This window comes from Apus apus, chromosome 1, assembly GCF_020740795.1.
Source record: "Apus apus isolate bApuApu2 chromosome 1, bApuApu2.pri.cur, whole genome shotgun sequence".
Lineage (NCBI taxonomy): Eukaryota > Metazoa > Chordata > Aves > Apodiformes > Apodidae > Apus > Apus apus.
In genome coordinates this window covers 92279383-92305030 of record NC_067282.1, presented here as the reverse complement: position 1 = coordinate 92305030, position 25648 = coordinate 92279383, and the positions used below count along the sequence as shown (strand labels likewise).

The 25648-nt window shown below is 43.6% G+C and overlaps 1 protein-coding gene across 7 annotated transcripts in view; it reads left to right on the top strand.

Moving 5' to 3' along the window:
* CYYR1 (cysteine and tyrosine rich 1) overlaps window positions 1–12559 on the top strand; it is a 64046-nt gene extending 51487 nt beyond the window's left edge. For all 7 annotated transcript variants that reach the window (XM_051625525.1, XM_051625518.1, XM_051625549.1 and 4 more), the window contains exons 3-4: window positions 8398–8555; window positions 11503–12559. In XM_051625525.1, the coding sequence (XP_051481485.1) occupies window positions 8398–8555; window positions 11503–11636 (292 nt within the window). In that variant the 3' untranslated portion in view covers window positions 11637–12559. The remainder of the gene's footprint in view (window positions 1–8397; window positions 8556–11502) is intronic.
* Window positions 12560–25648: the final 13089 nt, after the last annotated feature.

Genomic DNA, 25648 nt, shown 5'->3' with positions numbered 1-25648 from the left:
AACAACAGAAGAGAATAAGTGAGAGGATGGGTGGCCAGGATGATCAGAGGTGTGAAGCAGCCCCTGTAAGCAGAACAGCCAAGTAGGATGGGGCTCCTGCAGGGTGGGGAAGAGTTGGCTGCCAGGCATGATGCAAAAGGTCTGTAAAATCACAGGCAGGGCAGAGCTGGCAGCCGACAGGTTGAGATGTTAGGGTGAAACACCAAGGTATTTGGTTCAGAATAGACCAGAGGAGACAGGCACATAATTAGTCTGGGGAGCTCTGTTGCCACATGAGGTTATGGATGCTAAAATTTACATGAGCTCAGGATGAGGCTGGGCAGGTTTGCAGAGGAGAAATCCTTTGAGTGTTACAGTTAAAAACAAAACCAACCCACTTGGGTCTGAAAGTTGCTGAGCTGTGAAACACTGAAGGAGGCCAGAAGAGAAACAGACATTTTCTTGCTTTTCTTAGACTCTTACAGAGATGTCTGTTTGGCTACTTGCCCCTAGTGTAAAGGTGTTCCAGGGAGCAGATGGGCTAAAGGAAAACAGGAGTAAAGAAAAAACATCTGCTTGTGAAGAATAACAAATGCAAAAGGGCAGAGCTGTGAGGGTTGCAGAACTCGAAGCTGAAGAGTCAGGGATTCAGGGACAGCCAGCAGAGAGCTGGGCAGCACCTCCACTCTCCAAGGCACCTAGGGGACAAGGGGCAGGACATGCAAATGGAAACAGTCCCATGGCATTGTCAGAGAAGAATAGTGCCAGCAGCTGGGGCTGCCCCAGCACACTGAGGAGATGCAGGTGTGGAGGCATGAGTGCAAACATGAGGGGAGGATGGCAACCCAAGCCTCAGAAGTAGGGGTTTGGGTGGAGGCTGAAGTAGCACTGGGATGCAAGGATGTGGCTGGAAGTCTCTGGTGCAGCGAGGGCAGGTTGATGGGCATCTGTGCCCCTGTGCCTCACCTGGTTTTCCCTGACCCATAACTGGAGACAGATCTGTGCATGCCCCCATGCTGAGGACACCTCAGTGGCAGGAGGAGTCCCACTGGCCACAGTGCTGTGGGGAGTTTTTGGGATGCGCACTTTGCTGGGGCTCTCTGCTTCGGAAGCAGGGGTAGTAGGAGGCAGAGTCAGGAGGGATTATCTGGATGCCAATGGGCTTAAAACATTTTGCATTACAGCCTGAGGGCTTTCTGGAAAAGCTGACTGAAAGGTTTTCTCTTTGCAGTTTTGTAGTAATAAACGAGGCTCCCCTGCAAAGTTTTATGCACGATGATATACCATGTGTGAAGTTAGGGCAGAACCCAAGAAGAAAAAACTAACTACAAAGTCCCTGCCATACAGCAGTGCAGGCCATGTATACCTGGCCCCCAGATATTGGTAATGCATTTAAAAACTGGTGCCTATTCAGTAATCGTTCTTCCTTCAGGAAACACTAGCCTATTGAGCCATAAAATTTTTAGGCCTCTGAGATCAACAGTCCCCCAAAAATGAGATGACCACAGAGGTAGAATTTATTCTTGAACAAATTCCACATCCACTTTGCTAGCTGAAATCCCAAATTAGTAGCCTTCTGGAGGAGGAAAGGGCACAAAATTAACTCCATTAAGATCTGATGGAGCAGGGCTGCTCTTCAGTCTCTCTCCTTTTCTCCAGCCACCTCAACCATAGCCATTGCATGTTGGAGCAACCACTGGTGATGCCTCTGTCACTTGTGTAAAACACCCAAGTTAGCAGTTTCACTGAAGAACAGGTTGTCTTACCCAAGCATCTCAACCACAATAGCTGCAAGAGCGATGAGAGCCCTGCCTGGTTCCAGCATTACTGAAGTGTTGGTACTGCTCAGTAGAAGGCCTGATCCCCTGCACAGATCTCTCTTTGCTGGGCCAGAAATGTTAAGCTGTGAATGAAATTGATATTCTTTCCAGCTGGGATGTTGCTAAAAGCAGTTGGAAAGCTGCTTCTTTGAATATCTGATTTTTACCCCAATAATGTCTCTTGATGTTTCTACACTGAAATTACTTTTCCCCTCTCCATCTTTACTGTTCTGTGCATTGTTTTTCTGTGGCAGTCTTTTTCTCTTCTTTGGTTTTGCTTCTGTAAAGGACTTTGCCTAATGTTTTCCATCAAATTATTCCATGTCAAAGTTTTCCCTTTATTTCAAACTCCCTAGTTGCTGTATGACTCTGCTATGTGGTTTTTAGGTCTTGTGCTTTACGGTGTCATTTTCCTCTTAGGCACTTTAACTTGAACGGCTCTACAGTGGTGGTAATATGAAAAATCACTGTATCCCTCTCTGCCTCTATACAGAAGTCAAGCATATCAGTGAGAGAAAGAGAGACAAAGCAAGCATTACTTATTATAAAATAAGGGATATTTACTTATAGGATATTTATTTTCAAAAAATCCCTAGTAGCACAAAGGGAAACTTTGGCATTTTATAAAAAATACATGGTTATTTTTCTTCATACATTCTAGTCATACCAGAGGCTTTCCACAAGAAGAACAAGCATTTATTTTTGTTCTGTGTGCGCAGAGCAGCTACTGCACGACCCTGCCACTGCCACAGTTGGGTACTGAGAAGGTGCAGCCTGATGTTTAGAGGCAGAGTGCTCCTGGTTTTACTGGTGGCTGTTCTGAGTGGCAGGGGCTGCAGGTCTCTGAAGCAGGATGGGTTTTTGCTTTGACTCACTGTCAGAGAGTAGTATAGCATATAGGAGTACCTCTCCTAATGTCCTCTGGAGCAGATCCTTTTCAGTTCAAACACTCGGTTCCTGGAACAGTTTCATATGTGTGGCACTGGGTCTCATCTGAAGCCCACCAAGACCAGCTAGTGCCTTTCTGCTGGTACTCAGTCAGGCTGTTACTGGATTTAAAAAGTGACCTACATCTTTTGCTCCACATCTCAGGCTCTCTTTGCGTAACCATTCATAGGTGATCTAAATTTACCACTGCAGTGTGAAAACTTGAATCCACAGACAGCTGTGGGTCTAACTATTTAAGCCACTTTTTGTCCTAATTTCACAGCCTGAGCAAGACTTGCAATTGCCAGTTCTGTCAGCAGAGCTGCCCTGGTGAATATTTTCTTTGGTGACCATTTTTCTTTCTGGTTCATGGCTATACCAGAAGGAGCTATGGTGGGGACCAGCAAAAAAAATCTTTAGCAGATATTCTTTATTTTACTTACTGACCCGGATTTGCTAGCCTGTCAAAAGTGGTTTTCACTTTCCAGTGTAGTTGTGTTTAGACCATGAGGACTTTTTAAACTTTGAAGTTTTGTCAGTGGATTTCAGCCCTTTTTGGATTTTGGATACAGGCAGATACAGTGGGGCTTTCTTCAGCTGTGTCTTGGTCTGCTGCGGTTTCTTTGCAGAGGCAAGATTGTACCAGTCAGCCAGCACTTCCAAGGAGTCACTAGGAAAAAAAATATGACTGCAAGTGAGTCCTTGGATCTCAGTTCATTCACCCACAGCAAGCTAGCAGGTGTGTAGAAGCATCTGTTTAGTATCTCAGGAGAGGTGGAATCTCCTTTCGAAAATGGTATCAGCCATTTTTTTAATCTCTTTTCCTTTCCTTACGAACATTCTTACTTCTTATGTAAACTGTCATGGAATTGGCATTTAAATTAGTGGAACAGTGCTGCTTTGGAGCAGTTGCTGTTCACGCAGAAGTGGGGAGTGGGCTTGGGGTGTGAGTCTGGGGTGTCTGGCAGGTACCAGCACTTGAGGAGCACAACCCATTGCTCAGGGCAGATGACCAAATGGCATCTGGCTGACCACTTTTGGAACAAATGAGATACCTTTGTCTTTGGAGACAGCTGAGACAAACTGTTTAAACTGTGTTTAAAATGGGCTTCATTAATAAAGAATGTTGAAGTTAGCACTGGGAAGGTAACATGCTGTGTGTTACCCATTTCTGTCAGCCTTCAGAAAGGAGGTTGGGTTTTCCTCATAGTGCAGCTGCTTACAAGTGCAAGAAATGTTGCAGTTTCTGGGATTTGGGCAGATCCGCCAGGCCGAGATCCTTGGGATGCAGGAGCTGAGCAGCAGTGGACCACACAGAAAGCAGAAATGCAGTGCAGGACCTGAGGACAGTGGTCAGCAGTGGCTGGTTCTGCTTCTTCCACCTGGGAGAGGGGTTATTTCAACATAACCAAGTTCCCAGTGACTCTGCCGTGCAGTCCCAGTGAAGGGCACAGCCATTCATCCACTAAGTGCGTGTAGAAAAAGCACTAGTGGTTCACTGTTGGTTGTGACAGGGGGACCTTGCATTATGCCCAATATTTTAATCACAGTATTATAAGAAATCTTTCTGACCTGAAGAGGATATTGTGTTAAAATGTCTCCTGAATCAAACTGCTTTTTTCATGCAGCAGTTTCTCTCAAGGTAGAAATAATGTTACCAGAGAGAGCTGGATGGGAAAACTTGATCACATCTTCCAAAAACAGACTTTTTTTGTTAGATGCAAGCTATTGGGGATATAGGAGAGTGGGAGGGTGTTTCTCAGTTATTCATGGTGGTTAATAACAAAGCACCTGATCACATCAGTGTTTTGAGTTACTGATTTTATCACAGAATCATAGAATGGTTTGAGTGGTCAGGTCAGCTAGTCAGGCAACCTCACTGGAGGCCCAGCTTAAATGCCTTTATACAGGTGCATGCAGCATGGGGAGTAAACAGGAGGAATTAGAGATGAGGGTGAGCCTGCAGGGCTATGATCTCATTGGCATCACTGAGACCTGGTGGGAGGGCTGTTATGACTGGAGCTTCAGAATGGAGGGTTACGAACTCTTTAGGAAGGACAGACAGGGGAGATGGGGTGGGGGTGTTGCCCTCTCTGTCAAAGACCAGCTGGAGTGCATGGAGCTCTCCCTGGGGATGGATGAGGAGCCAGCAGACAGCTTATGGGTTAAAATTAAGGGGAAGAAAGGCCAAGGTGACATCACAGTGGGGGTTTGCTACAGGTCGCCTGAGCAGGAGGATAATACAGACGAGGCACTATATAGACAGGTAGGAGCAGCTTCACATTCACATGCCGTGGTCCTCATGGGAGACTTCAACCACCCTGACATCTGTTGGAAGAACAACTCTGCTAAACATAAACAATCCAGGAGGTTCCTAGAGTGCAAGGATGACAACTTCCTTTTCCAAGTAATTGAGGAACCAACAAGGAGAGGTGCTATGCTGGATCTTGTCCTCACCAACGAGGAAGGACTGGTGAGGGATGTTAAAGCTCAAGGGCAGCCTAGGTTGTAGTGACCACAAAATGGTAGGGTTCAAGATCCTTAGGGCAGAAGGAGGGCTCACAGCAAGCTTACTACCCTTGACTTTAGAAGGGCAGATTTCAGCCTCTTCAGGGATCTGCTCAAGAGTGTCTTGGGATAACATCCTGGAGGGTAGAGGGGCCCATGAAAGCTGGCTGATATTTAAGGATCACTTTCTCTAGGCCCAAGAGCATTGCATCCCAACTAAGAGGAAGTCAAGTAGAAACTCCAAGAGGCCAGCATGGATGAGTAAGCAGCTCCTAGAAAAGCTCAAGCTGAAGAAGGAAGCATATAGGGAGTGGAAGCTAAGGCAGCTATCCTGGGAGGATTACAGAGGGGTTGTCCAAGCAGCTAGGGATCAGGTGAGGAGAGCCAAATCCCTGCTAGAATTAAATCTTGCCAGGGATGTTAAGAACAATAAGAAAAGGTTCTTTAGGTATGTTGGGGAGAAAAGGACATCCAAGGAGAGTGTAGGCCCTCTCCTGAAGGGAACTGGTGAAATAGTAACACAGGATATTGAGAAGGCTGAGGTCCTCAATGACTTCTTTGCTTCAGTCTTCTCTGGCAAGTGCTCCAACCTCAACACAAAGGCCACATCCACTTTCACCCCTAAATCCTTCTCCTCTGGGCTGCTTCTGATCCATTCTCCACCCAGCCTGTTTTTGTGCTTGGGATTGCCTCAACCCAGGTGCAGGACCTTGCACTTGGCCTTGGTGAACTTCACGTAGTTTACACGAGCCCATTGCTCAAGCCTGTCAAGGTCCCTCTGGATGACATCCCTTCTCTCCAGCATGTTGACCTCACCATACATCTTGGTGTCATCAGCAAACTTGCTGAGGGTGCACTCAATGCCACTGTCCATGTTGCCAACAAAGATGTTAAACAGCACCGGTCCAAGTATCGACCTTTGTGGAACACCACTCATCACTGGTCTCCATCTGGACATCGAGCCATTGATCATCACTCTTTGAGTGCAACCATCCAGCCAGTTCCTTATCCAATGAGTGGTCCATCCATCAAATCCGTACTGTTCCAGTTTTGATACCAGGATTTTGTGCAGGACAGTGTCAAAGACTTCACAGATGTCCAGGTAGATGATATTGGTTGCTCTTTCTTTGCCCACCAATGCCATGATCCCATTGAGGAAGGCCAGCAAATTATTCAGGCAGGATTTGCCCTCGGTGAAGCCATATTGGCTGTCACCAATCACCCCTTTGTTTTCCACTTGCCTTAGCAGAGCCTTCAGAAGGATCTGCTCCATGATCTTGTGGGGCACAGAAGTGTGACTGACTGGTCTGTAGTTCCCTGGGTCTTCCTTTTTTCCCTTCTTGAAAATAAAAGTTATGTTTCCCCTTTTCCCCAAATCAGTGGGGATTTCTCCAGACTGCCAAGACTTTTCAAATATGATGGTCAGAGGCCTTGCAACTTCATTGGCCAATTCCTTCAGGAGCTGTGGATAAATCCTGTCAGGTCCTATGGACCTGTACATGTTCAGATCCTTCAGACAAACCTGCTATTCTCCTGGAGTGGGGAGATCCTCCTTTTCACAGTCCATGCCTTCGCCTTCTCTAACTTGAATGGTATGACCATGGCCAGATGCTTGCTGCCATGAGTTGGGGTTTTGTGAATTAGACCTTTATATATTCTGCAAACCTGTAAATATAGGTTTGCTCTCCCTGCACACTCTTCATTCATTGCTACATAACAGCACGTAGCAATTTAGCTCCTTAGCAGTATATTTTAGTAAGACAGCAAAGTGTCTGTGTTTCCTTATGCTAAACAATTCAGTAATTATACTGCAAATCTTGGTCAAGTTCTTGAATAGTTGGAGCCCAAAATCAAATTCTTAAATTCATATTTAGATTCCTAAGTAGAAAGTCTGATTTTTCAAATACTGAGTCCATCCTGATTCTTGCTGACTTTTTGGAAGCAAATAGGCTATTGGCATTTTTAAAATCAAGCCTGCTACTTATTCCCACGCTTGTATGTGGAAGCCAAACTATGTTTTAGACTCATTTTAATGTTTGTCTTTGTAGTATTGCAGTGCCTGTTTTATTCCCTGCATTGCAATAATTCCTAGTGGAGCTTACTCATGTTGACAAACTATCAGTCTAGATTGATTAAAATATCCAGTAGAAATGTTGCCAGTTTTGTGAAATTCATGCTGGAAGATGAAGAGATGCACAGAGTAGGAATGTTTCTGGCAAGCCACTGTTGGGTTTTGTTGTTCGTTTTTTTTTTTTCATAAAAGGGCAGGCTATAAATGCCATCTTTCCCAGACCATATGCTTCACTGCCTGTGCGTGACAACAAACCTGAGAGAACTAGGGTTCATCAGAAGGGCTGATTTTCCCCTCAATATTACTGGGAGCTCTTCAGTGCCTCTTGGTGAGGTTTTTCTCCTGTGTGTCCATGCAATAAGGCTTCCTTTCCTTTCTCTATATAATTTCAGGGAGAGGCTGATTCATTACTTCAGGCACTGAGCTAAATTCTTTCCTCTGGACCATTTTAAAAGGAATCATTTAAGCCTCGAATGCTTGTGCTGGCTTCAGCAGCAGATGTGTGAAAGAGTGGGCATTCACTTTGCTTCTTGCTGCTCATCCTCAAGAAGAGGAGGCTATCCTTAATCTGTGGGCTCAGAAGTACAGCAGGACTTTTTGACCTAAGACAAAACAATGATAAAACCATTCTTGTGGAAGCACAGCATGCAGGCACTTTGGGATGCTTCTGGAATATATTAGTGGGGAAAAATTACGCTTTCTTTTCAAAAGAAAATCATACCAATGCCTTTAGGAAAAAAAAAAAAAAAGAAAAAAGTCTTGTGTTATGAGGGAAAAGGGAAGAAATTATGCTTGGTAATATTTAAAAGTTGTTCAATTCAGAAGGCCGTGGAATAGGAGGATTTAACATACAGTAAAATCAGCAGTGTGATCTGGCATGATTGCAAAGGTGACTTTAAAAGACTTTCTCATTTTGGCTCGGAGATCTTTCATTTCTTCTGTTCAGATTCCCTGATAGGTCAAGATTTCCAGCATTTCCAGTAACCAATATGCATTTTTTTTTCTCAAAGAGTGGCTGCTTCTGGGAAAAGAATTTTGGTTTGGTGACATTATTTGGCTGAGACTGACTACACATTTCCATTCCCTTTGCAGAGGCACAGCAATAGCTGGAATTGTGTTCGGTATAGTATTTATAATGGGAGTGATAGCTGGGATTGCCATCTGCATCTGCATGTGCATGAAGAACAACCGTGGGACTCGAGTAGGAGTTATCCGAACGACGCACATCAACGCTATCAGCACGTACCCAGGTAAGGAAGGGCAGTTACAGCCCTGCAAGAGGGCCTGCACTCGTGGTAGGAGTGTATCTTTGGATAGTTTCGGCTCCACAGTAAATGAGAGCTGTGAGTACAGCAGGCTGCTCTTCTCTGTCCGTAGGGGAGTGGTACAAATCCCTGCTGAGGAAGGCAAGACAGCTCAGTGCACAGTGCTCATCAGCACAGCGCTCTGCCTGGGCTCATTTATTCAGCTGCTCAGTGGGCTGATGAGGTCTGGCCGGGTGCCACGCTCACGCAGCTGCACGGCTCGCCGTGCCCGCAGTAGCACGTCGAGACCTCGCGCAGGGCGGTGCTGCATTGTGCAGGATAGACCTTCTCCCTGTGCCAGCAGCTCCCTGGCAATGGATCAGTTGTTCTTCTTTTGTGTTCTGGTTCTTGTATTTGCTCTCGTTCACGTGCAGTCAGCTCCCTTTCATTGTCCAATATAATGGGGGCCCGGCATACCACAGAGAGGGGAAAACCTGGACACTAAGGTCTGTGGATCATAGTGCAAAGGCTTTGAGTGGTGTCGTGTGGAGTCTAATGCAGCCCAAGATGGCTGGTCCTCAGGCAGAACTCACAAGCCCTGCTGGGTGCTGCACAACCACAGATTACTTCTAGCAGGCATCTTTGCAGTGTCTTCTCTCCTGTATCCCAGGAGTGACTGCTGGCTGGCACAGGGTGCTGGATCCAAGCTAGCTCTCTGCATCCACCTGGCACCATGCCTGAACTGATAGGGATTTGGAGCACAGTGCAGAGATGCCTGTTGTGCCTCGGTCTAAGTTAGCTGAGATCTGGCAGTGCTTGCTTGCTCTAGCTGAGTGTTAGACGTGCTCAATGCAGGCTTGTCTGTGGCTTTACATGGTTTTGGTGTAATAGTTTTTCAGGTGCAGCACAGCATCAAGGGAGGCACAGAGCCTAAGTCAGATCTGGGACCACGCTAATAAGCTGTCAGGGGCTCTTGGGCACCCCAGGGGACAGCAAGGACCCCTCATGGGTCTGCTCCAGTGCAGTTATGCCCACAGCAAGTTGGAAGTGGGACATCAGGCTGTACCTGACTTGTCATCTCATGCCTGCCTAAGACTGTGGTGCAGGAGGACCAAAGGGGGTCTGCACGAAGCCAGCTGAGGTCTGCAAGGTTCATTTGTCTGGGCTCCCCACCACGTGAAAGTGGCCACATTGTTGAAGAGCAAAGCTGACCCTCCAAGCAGCATAATGGTGTTTTATAATGTAGCTGTGTCTGCTTCAGTGACATTGTTAATAACAACTCTAGGAGAGACTGCCTTGGGATAAGTTGAGAGTTCACTGTAATAAAAGGCAATGGTGTGAAGTCCCCTTATCCCACTTTTTAGAGATCCCCTGCCTTTATATTCCCTCCTGTTGCAAAGGTTGAAGCAAACCCTAGGTGAAATATGTATACTTATAGGCAAGCTATGCAATATTTATTATGTGTTCCTTTACCACATTCGCTGCTCTGAGTGTCTGTTTTCTCCCTCATGCTCTTACTTTCCAGTTAAACTACAACCATCTATTATCATCTTTATCATTGCAACATTGTTTTGCATAGAAAGATGAGTAATGAAAGAAAACTGCAATATTCTCAGCGATGAATTGCTGAAGAGATACTTCAGAATCTAATAGTCACTGCAAGCTGTAAAAACAAGAGCAAAATGAAGACTCCAGGGCTGTAGTCCTTTCCTCCCCAGTTCTGCTTCTGCAGCGCTTCACCCCTGTCTCTGCACCTCCAAGGAGTTTGACTTTGCACACTCCCTGTTCCTGGTGCTCTGAAATTATTTTTGTGTTCTCCGTTGTCATGAACACTTCTGGAATAATGACTGACCTGGCTTTGGCTGCAGGGTTTGTGACCAACTCCTCCCCCTGCCACTACCTGTCTTGGACAGGAATGGCAAGCAAGGGCCTGCCCTTCCTTTGGCCTCAGCCACGGTGGTAGCTGGGTTTTCAGAGAGCAGGGAATGCTTTTTCTGGCACACTGGGATTTGATTCTCTTCCCCACATCACAAACATCCTAGATTTCTGTTTCCTCTCTATTCAAGTGCTTTTTCACTGCCAGTCTGCTTGAAACATCTAGGGAGGAGATTGGAAGGTACCCATGGTGACATAAACACAGACATGAGCAGACTCAACCTTAAAATTTTAAAGTCTACTCTAATGGGGTCTTGATGTAGAGCCTTCAGTTCCTAGCATGCTATCATTCTGCAGCATTTACTGGCTTGTTGATCACTGAATAAATCCTTTTTCTCTAAGATCAGTAGAAATAATTAAGAAGATGTTTTCACCTGTTTGTGAATATTTTGGTTTTCTAAATGCCTGACCCAGTTTACAAACACTGGGCTCTCCTCAGCTGTCTCCTTTGGAATGAACAAGGTGAAAACTCTGTTCTTCTTAACCCAAGCCCTGGGAATGTCCTGGGAAGATGGGTGGTATTTGCCCTGGGAAGTGTGATGCTGCTGTGTTTGGCATGATGTGGCATGTCACACATCTCCTGGGGATCCAGAGGATATTTAGGAGGTCTATGGAGATCAGCAAAAGCCCTGACTACCTCATCGTTTCAAGATAACATAAATCCATGTTGCTGCTGAAGCAGATGAAAGGGAATGGATCTGATAAAAGCTCAACTTTCCTCTCCTGAAAAAGTTGAGCTGTGCCATATTACCCTGGTATTGTCTGCCAAATGGCTACTCAACTCTGTTACCAGCACAACAAGTCAGTGGGCACATGGCTAAGCACAGAAGGAAAGGGCAATAAGCAAGGACTTGCACTGACAGAAAGTGACTGTGTAATGACAGTCTGAAAAAAAAAGTGAGCACATTGCCACTTTACATCTGTTGTATGGAAGTCTGAATGTCAACAAAAACATACCTGAGGACCTGCATCTGAAAAAGATATTTTTAACTATGTCTTCTTTTTTCTCTCATTTTAGTGGCTCCACCACCATACAGTTATGAATACGAAATGGAGTACCCAGCTGAGCTACCTCCACCTTATACTCCAACGGCACAGAATTCAATACAATATCCCCCACCCCCTCCTTACCCTGGATATTCTGGGAAATAATTATGTGACTTCACGCAAATATTAACTGCCTGCACCGTTGGGACAAATATTACCAGCTCAGGGACAAATTGGATGGGGTCTGCATCAACACATTATGGCCAGGTGTTGAAATAACCTGGGAGAGTTGCCATGGCTCAGGTTGAAGAAAAATACTGTCCACTCTGGACTATCACGTTTCATGATTAAGCAAAGCGTGACCAAAGAAACAGTTCCTGTAAGTCAGTGCCTGATGAGTAGTTCTTATCATCAGTGCTTCACTTCATCCGCAGTCCAGTATACCATGTGGGAGCAAGGTCTTTCCATGAAAGAACATGGAAGTGGCACAAATGGCTCAACAAGCTGTTTTGAAAGCACAAGAAGCAGCTGCTGGGGTCTGTTTTGGGAGGAAACTCCAACTGTTGTCTTCAAGCACGTGTTACACCTTTTCTTTAAATGAGGGGAATAAGGAAGAACTGGGGGGGCTGAAGCTATTTTCAGTTTCTACTTCAGGCTGATAATACCTCACTATCAGCTGTATTGGTCTGGTAAGCTTATTATCAAGAGAAGTGCTGCTGGAATTATTCAGTAACCAAAAACTGATGGATATTATTTTTTGCCAAGTGTAGGTTGTTTTAAGTGCCTACTTTTAAACAGTTTGAGACTACTTTGTGACCTGTAATGTAAACATAAAGAGCATTTTTATATGTTAAATATACTAATTTATAGCTGAGTTACCTGGATTTACTGTATACGTTGGACCTATGCTATAATGCCTTTTTTATCAACAAGAGATATTTCCATTTTTTAAAAAAATACTGAATCGGGAAAACTCACAAGTGGGAGAAGAAATACAAACCAAGTATTAAAGCATCATAGATTTGTCTTCAATTGGATTGCATAAAGGCTATTTTAAAAATAAAATTCATATTGTTTACCAGTAATAATTATATTCTGCCTAACTTAAGAGATGAGCAGAGAGACTGTGAACATCATATTACTTTTGCATGTTGTTTTGGACATTTCAAAAGTGTAAGTCACCAAATAATGTTTTTTGCATTTGTCACACATTGTTCAAAGTGACTCAATCTCTATTATGTAAAGTACAGGCCTTTGTGATTTGAAAGGTTCCATATCCTTACGGAACTCACTGGAATTCAGCAGCAGCGATTTGACTTCACAATAGAGTATCCCATTACCTAAAGCATCATACTTCAGTGATAAGACTAGTATTTTTCTCAGCTTTACATGCAAACCACAACAACAGTGGTTCTCTTTGGGGGTGTAAAAGTGCTGAACACCCTTAGCTTGAGTTGGGTGGCTAGCAGATTGAGAATGCTACAGCCAAAATAGTGGAAGGTGACAAATGGGTGGCATCTAGAGTTCAGGGCATGGCACCAGGTCCATTTCAGAGGAAGAGACTAGAGCACACCGGCTGATTCCCAGAGATCAGAAGGCATTGGAATGTTTTCCAGTGTAGCCCTCATCTTCTTTCCAGGTGAGGTCAGCTGACAGCTTCTCATCACTCCCTAAGTCTGATATTTTTGGCATTCAGTCCTGATTCAGAGAAGAACTCAAGCAACCTTTCTGCTTTGAACACAAAATTTATTCAGAGGCTTTCTTGTGAACAAGACCTCATTGACTTTTCTTGCCTAGAGTTTGTAATTGCATTTGTTCTTCCCAGGCTGACTAAGCGTATCCTTTTGAAACCCCACTTGAAAGCACAAGTGGCCTCACTGTAAGTTCAGAAGACCTGTGTTCTGGCCCTTGGCCAAACTGAGCCTTGAGTCACAGGCCCGTTAGATACCTTGGCATTTGTAACCCGATCAGATGAAAACTGAGCTGTGTCACAGGTTTGGTTACTGCTGGCACCTTGAAGTCTTTTCTGTGGAAGGAAAGTTATATACCAATTTCTGTCCTGAATCAGGTTATCCTTACAATTACTGATGCTCTGGGCTGGGTCCTGTGACATTTCAGCTGGTCCCATGACTTCTCAAGAGACATATTCCTCAGCTAAAATCCTTTCATGAAGGGCAACCTTCTGTGTGCGGTGTTTTGGCAGTCCCTATTGAAAACCATCTGCCAATGCAGTGGCCAGCATGAAGAACAAAATAAACAGTCTTCTCTGGGAAATCCTGTTCCTGTCACATCATTCTACAGTAGTACCTCAGCACTTTCCAGTTAATCACACTGGATGATATTTCTGTGTCAAAAACTTACCTAGAGATAAAGAGTATTGTCATTTTTCGCATTCTTGTATTTCTTTTCTTTGTGCTGCACAAGCAGACACACAAATCAAAAAGCAGTTTGTATTTGATGAATCCAGTCTCCTGAAAAATACAGAGAAAGAAAACTGTTCCATAGATCATAAATCTTCCCTTAGTGGAAGAATTTCTTCAGCCGTGACATTTGTCAGAACAAGTTATAAAGCAGATTTCTTAAATAAAAAGGCATTTCTGGAAAATAACTAAAAGTCTGTCATCACAGAGTCCTCTGGTTTTCAGCTTTGTTATTGCGTGTTGCCCCTGATGATACTGCATAAAGGTCTTGGTGACCAAAGTACCTACAATGTATATATGGCTTATTTCAGGGGAAAAATAGGGAAATAGGATATTGAGTGTTTAAAGTGATAGAGAGCTACTTGTTTGTTCTGAAAACACTAGTGAGGATGCCGATGTTGTGCAGATTCATGTATGTTTGGCCATACCATACAATCATAGAATTAGAGTCTCATAGAATGTCTAGGGTTGGAAGGGACCTTAAAGATCATCTAGTTCCAACACCCCTGCCATGGGCAGGGACACCTCCTACTAGGTCATGTTGCTCCAAGTCCCATCCAACCTGGCCTTGAACACTTCCAGGGAGGGGGCATCCACAACATCCCTGGGCAACCTGTGCCAGTGTCTCAGCACCCTCACGCTAAAGGATTTCTTCCTAATATATAATTTAAATCTCCCCTCTTCCAGTTTGAAGCTGTTCCCCCTTGTCCAATCACTACATGCCCATGTAAAAAGTCCCTCCCCATCTTTCCTGTAGGCCCCTTCAGGTACAATGATTTTTATCTCAAAGGACATCACATCTCTTGTCCTTGCCAAGGGTATAAAACATAAAGGCATTGCCCTTCTGCGAAACCAGGTAAAACTAGTACAGAGCAACCTTTTTTCAGAAAGAGGTGATGATTGCATTGAAAATAAGCAAGCAAATTGAGACAGCCAAAGAGGAAGAGGGAGTCAGAAAGATTTATAGAAGTAAAATAATAGAACAAAGAAGTTGCTGCATAAATAAGTGGAAGCATTTGCTAATACTAAAGTTTTATTAGTTGAATTTAATTGAAAATGTTGAAGTGTTGTTATACTTGAAGTGTTACTTTCTTTATGTGGAAAGAGGTACTTTATTCAACAACCCCATATTCAAAGTTTCTGCAATGCAGATAATTGCCGGCCAGTAGTCATTTCTTCTGTTTCACACGAATAGCTTGCAGATGAGTGGGTTAGTACAAAGAGTTTTTACTTAGTCACACAAAATTATTTCAGTCTTATGCCCTTCTTATAAACTAAGAAAAAAATACAAAAGTGTGATCTAAGGCTAGGAAAGGCCGAACAATCTTTTGCTTTTATCACCTGGGAGTGGACAGTATCACTGATACTGCCCCAGGCAGTTCCTCTCTTGGACCACATTCTACTGGTTTTCTTGTGGTCTTGGGTTGCTCTGCCTGTGGCTCACAATTTCTAGGCTGAACTGGGGAGGCAGAGTGGGAAGGTCACCATGTCAGGAGTACAAGACCAGGTCCCGTGAGCCTTTCTCCTTGGTTTCCTAGTTTAGCACATTAGATGACTGCCTGGTTGCACAATTGCTGTTACGGATTGGAAGCAGCAGGAGATGCAGGTGCTTACAAGGACACATATGCTTACGTAGACTCTGGTGGCAGTCCTCTTCTGTGGAAAAAAAAAAAAAGAATTCTGTGTGATGTCTTAGTTAATCATGTTTTGGGGATTTTTCAAGCCATGATTCATTTTGCAAGCTTAATTTAACCTGCCATTTCTTTACCTTTTTTTCCACAGCTCCCCCCCCACCCCCAAAGAGCTACTTCCAAACCAGTTGTCTCAGTTGTCTCTTGAAACAGCCTACTGTTTCTAGAGTATATACCAAACAGCAGGAGAAATGTATTTAAGAGCTAATGACCCATTTGGGAGACTTTACAAATTAGGTAATAAGCAGTTGGAGGAGTTAAAAGGCCAAGGCAAAGCCAGGAGAAGTTAATGTGCTAGGCTGCCATTACCTAAATGATACACTCTGATGAAAGGCTCATTAATGCTATTATAAGCTTTTTTAATTAATGAAAAATGTTACTATTTGCTTTTCTAATGTTGTTAGCTTTGAAAGATGCAGTTTTTTCAGTGTACCAGACCAGATTTTCAATAGTGCTGCAATGAAAAGATTAGATTGCTCCATAGAGCACCTGGATCGATATTATCAGTGTTCTTGGTGTAGTAGAAATAGAGTCTTTCAATTTAAAGCAAGTGTTCTCAAAACCCTTTGTGAAACCACAGTGATATTTTTTGGATGTAATGGGATCATTCATAAAGCACTGATGGCTATCTATTAGAATAGTAAATGTTTGGCATTTCTGTATTCACTTTCTTCCTGGAAGCTCTCCAGATGCTTTTGTAACTAGAAAAATAATTATTTTAGCCACCTTGATATAAAACACAGTAATAGTATATGACACCCCAAGGGAGAAACTGCACAAAAAAATTAAGGCAAATTGAAAATATTCCTTCAGTTTCACTAAAACATCCATGTTTGGACAAAAACCATGAGAAAATAACAACCAGGACCTTTTATCAAGTGGTCCCTGTTACTGCTTTCCAATGGGTACGCTCAGTCTAGTGGTATTTTTTATATTGCAGCAACATCTGACTTCTGAAAAGCAGAGCCCCTGTCCAAGCCTGGACTGCAGTGCACCCATTGTAAAAAACACCACTCCCATTCTGTCATGATTTTGGACTGCAGCTGAAAGAGATGAAGAGAGGACTGAAGAAAGGAGGGGCGATGATCCCTCAATTTAGAAAAGGGAAATAGAGCTGGGGTAAAGCAAAATGGTCAAGACTTTTGATTTTGTATGACCTACAGAGGACAGCCAGCTGATGCTGTGGCCGGTTACTGTCACTGTAGAAAGAGTGAAAACAACGAGCATGGAGCATGCAGAAGAGCTGCCATACAATCAGGAGACCAGCCCAGAGAAGGATTCAAGGACCTCAGGCTCGGGGGTCACGTTACACAAGGTTCTGGGGGAAATAACTAGAGCCGTAACGTTTTTCTGTCCACTTTGCTGTGAAGATTAGATGGTCGGTATTTACATAGCACTGGAAATGGAAAATGTCAATTGTTTTTGTTATGTTATGCACCATTAGTATTTTGTATCCTTAGTGGAAAGGAGGAAGGGGCAGCCTTTGGATGCCACTGCTATCACAGTGATGACTAAGAATGGACTAAAGCCAACAGAAACAAAATTAAAGCCAAGGACTTAGGTGTTTCTGAAGAAAGTGGGGGTTTGTCAGCCTAGCATATGAAGCCAGTTCCCTCACGGAGGCAAACTGGCCTGCTGCCAGTGAAGGCAGCTGATTTTAAACAGCTGAAGCCTGCAGGAGGGAGACCAGAGTGGGAGATGTGTGATGCTGGTTTTCCCCAGGCCTGAGTCTTCACCTGAGCCCTCTGCTCATTCACAGGAACCCTGAAGTTCTGCTTTATTGCATAAATGCCAAGCTGGCCATCTCAGCCTGTAACAGAGTATGTTTTAACCCTTCACAACACATCTATAATATGTTCATTTTCAGGAACACAGGCAAAAGCATTTTTTATGGCCAGGAAGCAATCCCAAACTTTCTCTGCATAGATCCTATGTAGTATTGACAGGAAGTCTTCCATTACAGGAGCTCATCTGGAAACTGCTACAGCCTTTCACCAGTTTATCCAAATTGCCTGGTCTTTTTTATATTATAGCGTATTTACCAGTGACTCATCTGATTGCCCTTTTTTAACATGCTCCCTCAAAATCCCTCAGGGCTGCATTCTTATTTTACTGCTGCCTGCCAAAGAGCTTTTCCGAGGAGTGCTGATCACAGGAAAACGTTTTCTGAGCAGATTCCTTCCCTTGCCCCCTTGCATCACCACAGCAGGGAGATGGTGGGGCAGGCTGGGTTCTGCCAGTCATCCCTACCCTGGTTTTAAACGTTGCCTTCTCTGCACGGGAGGAAGGACAGCTGTTCAGCAGCTGTCCTGAGATCACCTTCAGCCCAAGCCTTGCTCATGGTGAAACTCCACTCTCTCGGCTTTCCAAAAATCCAAATGTTGTCAGTAAGCTGAGAAAGAGGAAAGGGAAATGGAAAAAGGAAGTCATGCCCACAGCTGCCAGCCATCAAGTTGGTAGCATGTTTTCTCTTTTCTGAATGTTTCCTTCACTGTAGAGCATCTGTAACAGGAGGGGAGGGTGTGCTATGGGCATCTGTGCAGCTGCAAAGTCCAAACATTCTCTGGAGCTGCCTTGTGATTTCAGTACCAATAGCCCCCTGCTTTGCATCTAGATCTTTAAGAACAAATGCTCAACTAGAAAGCTGGTTTCACCTTTTTTTTTATGTCGTTTTGTTTTTAAATGTAATGTGCTTTTTAACTTAATTTTTCAATATCTAATGTCCCTTGGTCTTGTACAGGCAGTAACTTGTTAGTGATTAGGCTGTGCTTAATTAAACAAAATGTTAATCTATGCCTGGTAATCTTGTGAATCAACATAGTAAGACTCAAACTTCAGTGTATATTTAGTTACACCATGAAATGTGAACAGTAATTCAACACTGATCTAGTGGGAGGTCTCCCTGCCCGTGCAGGGGTTTGGAACTAGATGATCTTTAATGTCCTTTCCAACTCAAACCATTCTATGATGAACTACAGATTATGTAGATCGGATGACAGGATATGCAGAACAGGTACATGGAATAAATCCTTGTACTTGTGATTGGCCCTTGTTTGAGGCCGAGTATCATATTCATGAGCCTTGTTATGGTAATGGGCTTGGTGATGGTCTTCCACTTGCCAAGTGATAAAGGGATACCAGGATACCTGCCTTTTATTGACAGCCAAGAGACAAGGTTGCTTCTGTGCAGGCTACCTCACATACAACTGCCCTTGTTGAGTATCAAAATCATTACTTTGGTGTTTAAAAAACAAGGCAGAGCTCTTGTGGGCATTCATCAAAGAAGTGAAGTGGTAGCACAGCCTCCACTGCTGTGCCTCAGCTGAGACCTCATCAGGTAAATACTTTATACTTAGGAATGAAGTTGAATACATACGTGCTGCATCACTGTTCCTCTTACTGTTCCTCATGTAGTAGTGCTCTTCCTCTGAAGTGGAGGGTTGGAGGGGATCAGCCTTCTGATTCAGGGTTTGGAAATCAACTGATACGTGTATGTGCACATAGTGAAGAACTTGGAGATAAGCCATCCCAGCTGGGTGATAGATTTGGGCTTCTTACTGACAAACTGTGGACCTATGTTCAAGAGGTCTGCTACAGCTCTTGCTCTGCTGTCACTGTATATCCATCTTCCTAATCTACCAGAGACTATAGTGAGGTGTAAATGGTTCCTGTCACATCTGAGAGACTGGTAGGGTAAAACAGAGTTTTCATGGCTCTCACAATGTGATTACAATCAAACTAGGACAGTTTTGTAATCCTTCCTTACTGGGGAGGTCCCTCTCCCCAGCCATGTGTCCTCACACCCCACTGTACAAAATGGCTGCTCCCTGATTCTGCAGAGGTAGGTTTGCAGCACATGAGCGTGGCAAAACAAATGGGGGACATGGCAGTAAGTCAGCTTGGCAAGAAACAGTGCTTACTTTCCTTGAAAAATCTACCATTAAAATCTTAAAGTCCTTTTGGTTGCTGGTGTTTATTGCTGATTATGATTTCCGGTCATGTGTGACTAGGGATGTGGTACAGAGAGGGGATGCTGTGTGTCTCAAGGACTGAAGTCCTGTGGAAAGGTAAAATTGACCTGAAAATCACAGAATTCAGGAAAAGTCACGACATAAACATGGAGGTTTATTGATGCTTCTCTTTACAGCCAGAAGAGTAGCATCCTGATGTTCCTATCTCTTCCACACCTGTCATATTCATTTAAAGAAAAAGGTCAGGAGCCCAATGTATGTTCTTTCTCTAGCTGATGAGTGCAGAGGATTACCTTTCTAAGCCTGATCTGCTCACTGGTAAGCTTGGACAGCGACCCTTCTGACACCAGTAAGGATAATAAAAGGGACTGATTCAGATCTTAGATCCTGGCATGTGAAAAGTGAGGGAAAACAAAGCATCCCACTAGTTGGAGCTCCAGATTCATTGAAGTTGTAAAGCTCTTCACCATCCATGGATAGAAGACTTATTTTGATAATAGTTGAGGTATGTGATGAGAATTTTTAAAAATTAAATAAGACAACAGTGATAGGTTCTGTCTAGAATGGAACAGTAATTCTGGTCTAGACAGAGCAAAGTGTCTGTTTCAACTGGTGTCCTGATCACCATGACCCTCATGTAAGACTTGCATGATGAAGCTGGATTAAGCAGAGTGGGATCTGCATGCAGAAGTACACTTACTCATTTTATATCAATTTGATGACCTAGTATTTTCAACCTTTGCAATTGTACAGGACTGTTTTGCCATTTGCTTCTTCTATGCCCCAGAAATAAGAAAGCTGAGTACAGGCTGACCTTTGGCAGGAGCTCTGCCTATCCTTGTCCTCCTGCAGAACCCAGTGACAGCATTGAGGGAGGGAACAGGCACAGCTCTGAGCATCTGCACCCAGCCTTAGGAGCTGTTGGGCAAGTGTATGGCCAACTCTGCAATCTCCAGGCTGTTAAGTTTTGAGACAGTGTAGGGATTTTTTGTGCAAGTCATCTTCATATCTGGGTGCATACCCAAGGGTCAAGAATTTTGAATTTTCTGCTTCTGAAAAAAATTTCTCCTTCCTGTGAGAATGATATGTTGCTATGAAAGGTAAATTCCAGTGGATCTAAAGGCTAAACAAACAAAGGGGTAGATCTTCCCTGGGCTTCAACCTGAAGATTTCCTCACTTCAGGAAATTAGCTGCAGTTCACCCTGGGTACAAGGGCTTGAAAATGACAGCCAAGGATTTCTGCTAAGAGGAATTTCTCATGCTGGGCTGTGGGAGTGACTGTGGTGCTACTTCTTCAAAATATGTGTAATGCAGTCTGTAAATTAGAAATATTTAATTTATCCTGGTTATGGAAAAGAAACAGAACAGCAGGAGGTAAGGGGAATTTTCAAGTGCAGATAAATCTTTCTGTTCTTCATATCTTGGAGGTCACTGCTTAAAAGAAAGAAGCTATAGATTAGGATCTTCAGCAATTTTTAGTCTTCTCTTGCCTCTATTTCCCAAGTGGCTGTCAAGTGTTATTTCTTCCTGGTGTTGTCAGCTTCTATTGCCTGGTACATGATATATATTTTAATTGACAGCCAGTAACAGCCATTCCAATCATAGTGAAAATGGTATTTTATAGTCAGTATGGACGGAAGTTGTAAACTTGAGGACGTGCCGGTTACTTGTTGAAAATATGAGTAATTGATGCTGAATATAATACCTTTTCATAGTCTCCATTTATCAGAGACAATGCGATCACGAAAGAGTTGTGTTGGGTTTTTTTGTTTCCTTTACATATGGTTTGCTAGTCTCTGTGCAATTCAGGAAGAAAATTACTCAACTCAGCTAGTTAGGATCTCAGTGAAGACCTGAACTTAGAAATGTAATTGGGCAGTTTTGCCCACAGAAATATTGAAAACAAGGTCAACAGTTAAAGTATCTTGCTAGCATCTTTAATTGAAATTTGCCAGCAAGTCTTCATGTTGGATCTGCATGGTGGCATGGAAATGTGATTGTTACACATTGTAGTCCACCTGGGAGGGCAGCAGAGAGGACACAACATGCAGACCCACAACAGGGAGATACAAAGGGGCTCTGATGAGGCTGCACCCCATGCCAAGATCACTGCTATAAGCCCCTCAGCCTCCACGTCTTTGCTGTTGCCATTACTCATGTCACTACTAACAGAATTGAGTTGGATGTGTGGGCTTGAGTTGCATTAAGTGAGCTCTGATATCCCGCAAAGGCAGCACCAGAACAGAGTACGAAAGGAAAGTTAATGCCCTTTAAAGAAACCTTTTGTTCTGAGCATACCTTTACATGGAAGATGAAGCTCCCACGGTGTTAATTGGCTCCACTGGTGATTAATATATTTTCTGTTATCTGTGTGGTAATGCTGAGCATCATTGGCTTTCCTTATTGATCTTGACATTTGTTTTTTTTCCTTGGCAGAAGTGTAATACAGAGACCTAACAATCTAAACCATTTCTTGAGACCGTGCCACTGATATCAGTTCTTGTGATAGCTGCTAAGCCCCTTAGTGGGAGGAAGTGTTGTAACCCTTGTGCACACTGCAGGGGGGTTGTCAAGACCAAAAGGAATTTAAAACCATCTCCATGGATTGGGAGGCACCCCTTTTTATACTTTGTCCCTGATGTTGCAGGTTATACAACAGACAGCCTACAAGTAGGTTGTCTTTTGAGAAATGAAGGGTAAATATGAGTCTTATAGGAAGGTTTTCTCTAGTTTAATTTGTTTACCCTGAAATGAGCAGCTGGCCTGTGGTTTGGGGAAAAGAAGTGTGGGGGGGTTCCCTTTTGTTTTCCATGATAGATGAATGCTGAATAAACTTCCACGACCTGGAGGCAAAAAAAAAAAAAAATCACTGTAATACAGAAAAGCTTTCCACCTACTTGGAGTCTGTAGCCTGTTTGGGCTAAGATGACCTCGTCTCCCAAGTTTTAATGGGTTTTTCTCTATCTGCCTTATCCACCCAAAGGGTTTTTCATGGCAGATTTTGAGAACTTTCCAAAATTTTGATGGGAATATGGAGCAGACCCACTGAGGCCATCATGGAAAGTCACAGGCAGGAAGGCTGCTGCCTGCCACACTGCTGCCTGCACACCCCACAGGCCTGATGGGTCTGGGAAGGGGCAGAGAGGTCTTCAGCTCAGATGTCGCTGAATGCCTGCACCTTGTAGTAAATTAATTTTATCTTTTAAATAGAAAATTCAGATTTATTGTACGTGCATTCATATTTCTGTGCAGGAAATCTTCAGGCTTAAATAAAGGTTACTGAAAAACAGGAAGAAAAAAGATGTTTTACCACAGATGAAGCTAATAACCGGTCTTTGGTTATTGCAAAATCAAGTGGAAATAAAAGTCAGGGTTGTTTGTTTTAATATTGACAGCAATTTTCCTTTCCTCAACTATACTCTGCAAACAACAGGAGTCACACCCCAAGTACAGTTTTTCAGTGAGATAATTAGCTGTCTCATCGCTTCAAAAAATATCCACCTCGCACATAGGGAAGATAGTACTTTAAAAATCGCAACTCAGGTGAAAAAACGGAAGAGCTCCCTTCCCATTTAAACCTGAACCAAAGCTTTAAGTTCAATTTTTAGGCACTCAACGGGATGGATCTTGATGGCTGCCCTCTTGCAGCAAGGCACAGCACCACCAGTGCCTTGCTGTCTGTGATGGTGCCATCAGCACCTGCGTTTGGAGGGGACCCTGCTCAGGAGGTACTTGAGGGCAGCAGGAAATGGGGGAGCTTGGCTGCGCTGCTGGGGTGGGCTGAGTGCCCCCATCAGCCCCTCTCCTTCAGCTGCCTGCATCCCTGGTGCCTGGCACCTCATATCCATCTGGGATATGCCAGCTTCTTAATGAAACATTGCCGAAATGTGAGTTTAATGAGACTGAAGTCAGCAGGTAGTTTGGCAAATTATCCTTTCCTGTCTGTAGTTGATTTTCACACATCAGTTCTCTCCCCTTTTCCTCTGAAAGTTGCCTGTTGAGCAAAAGTATGAGTACATGAGTACAAGTCCCTTGACCCCAACTCTTCTGATCAGAGTGTAATACCTCCTCTTATTATGGTGATTGGCAGCTTTGAGCCCTTTGTTTCTCCTCTTTGAGAGAGGATGGTCAATGCTCTGACAGGTGAAATCCCAATACAAGATGACTGCATCATCCACTCATACCGTCCTTCATTGTGTCACATCAAAGCAAGCACAAGAAAATAAAAAACAACAACTTGTAAGTAGAAATACTACACAGTGAGACCTGTGTTTGTTTGCTATCACCTGGCAGTCAGCTCCTGGGTGCCCAAACCTATAGAGATTCCCAGAAGAAACAACAGCAAACACGTTTGCTCTTGCAGAGAAACGACCTCTCCTGCAGAGCAGGGACCACTGATCTGTTATTTGGGAGCTATCTGTCATCCAGCATTGAGGCCACTATGCCATCAAATATCTTCTTTCTGATTTCATGCTTCATCTTGAGCAGAAATATTCCAGTTTTGTTTTAATAACTGCTTCAGTAAGTGAGGTTTGGTTTTTTTTTTTCTTCCCAATTTCTCCTCTCCCCAGTGTATAATGAGGGTTTCTGTTGTCATGAGGTTGCCTCATTTGGCTACATTGCACTCTTCTACCTGGGTGGGATGGAATGCCTGTATGGGCATTCAGTATCTTACAGCCTGGTTACAAAAGAGGAGCGTTGTACTGCTTCACATGTACCGCCTATCATTAAGTTTCTTCTCAGAAAGGCAAGGAAACATCCCTTTTAAGTTACTCTCCGAGGCAGAGCCCTTTTGCCTTTCAGAGACCTTGCAGACACAAACCTAAAAAAAAAAAATCAAGCTAGCACAAAAGCCATCTCACTGCTTTAAAGGCTGGCTCTTCTAATGAAAACAGCGAATAACTAGAAACTAACACAGAATGTCAGAAAGAAAGCACTGTATTTATTCTCACTAATAGCAATTTATGCTGATGTGTTGTTTTTTGTTTTTTTTCCTGTCAGTTTCCCATTCCTAGAGTGCTGTGAGAGAAGTTTGTTGAGGCACATATGGTTACCTCTTCTTCCAGAACATGCTCAGCCTCTAATAGACTGAGACTGATACATCCCAGATGAAATCTTGCCCCAAATAGAAGGTAGGGCACCCCTACAAGTACAATATAAGCCAATCTCTTCCTTAGTAAGGATTTTAACATTCTTATTTGGTGGTATTTCATAGAGTCACAGAATGGTTTGTGTTGGAAGGGACCTTAAGGATCATCTGGATACAACCCCCCTGCACAGGCAGGGACATCTCCCACTAGATCAGTTTGCTCAAAGCCCCATCAAAGCTGCCTTGGAATACTTGCAGGAATGGGACTTCCCTGCGCAGCCTGTGCCAGTCTCTCACCACCCTCACACTGGAGAATTTCTTCCTAATGTCTAACTTAAAATTACCCTCTTCCATTTTAAAGCCATTACCCCTTGTCCTATCACTACATGCTCTTATAGAAAGTCCCCTCCCAAAGGGCAAGATGTTATGTCATTATCTCTAGGCAACCACTGTTCCTCTGTTGTACAAAACTTTGGAGCAACACCTGGGATAAATAGCAGTCCATAGCAGAAACACTGCATCATAAATGGGCATAGGCAAGCTTTGCCCATCATGACAACTAGGACAGAATGTCTTTTGTATGGCAGAGAGCAAATAGTGTACAGCATAGTCTACCTATTAGCTCTGAACAAAAACCCAGTACATTTAGTTTGTTCCTCTTTCTAGGAGGGAGAGTTAACTCTATGCCTTTAAAGAAGAACCTCTACAGTTTAGAGGATGTAGAGCTTCTCTCATGCTTGACCCCATCCTTGTCACCAAATAACAGGATCTCTACAGAACTCTTCTAAACAAAGAGGTTTTTTCAGCCAATGAAAAGGAGACACTTTTCCATGAATGCCACATAGACATGAGGAGGTGTAACCTCACTACATTTTAAGGAGAAAGTGAGTATTTTGAAATATTTTATTTTATTTTTTCATATGGATTCTTCACAGCATTTCTAGAATAGGAGAGAGTCCTGCAAGTAAACCGCAAATCACAGGTTTCCTTGACTCAGCACACATG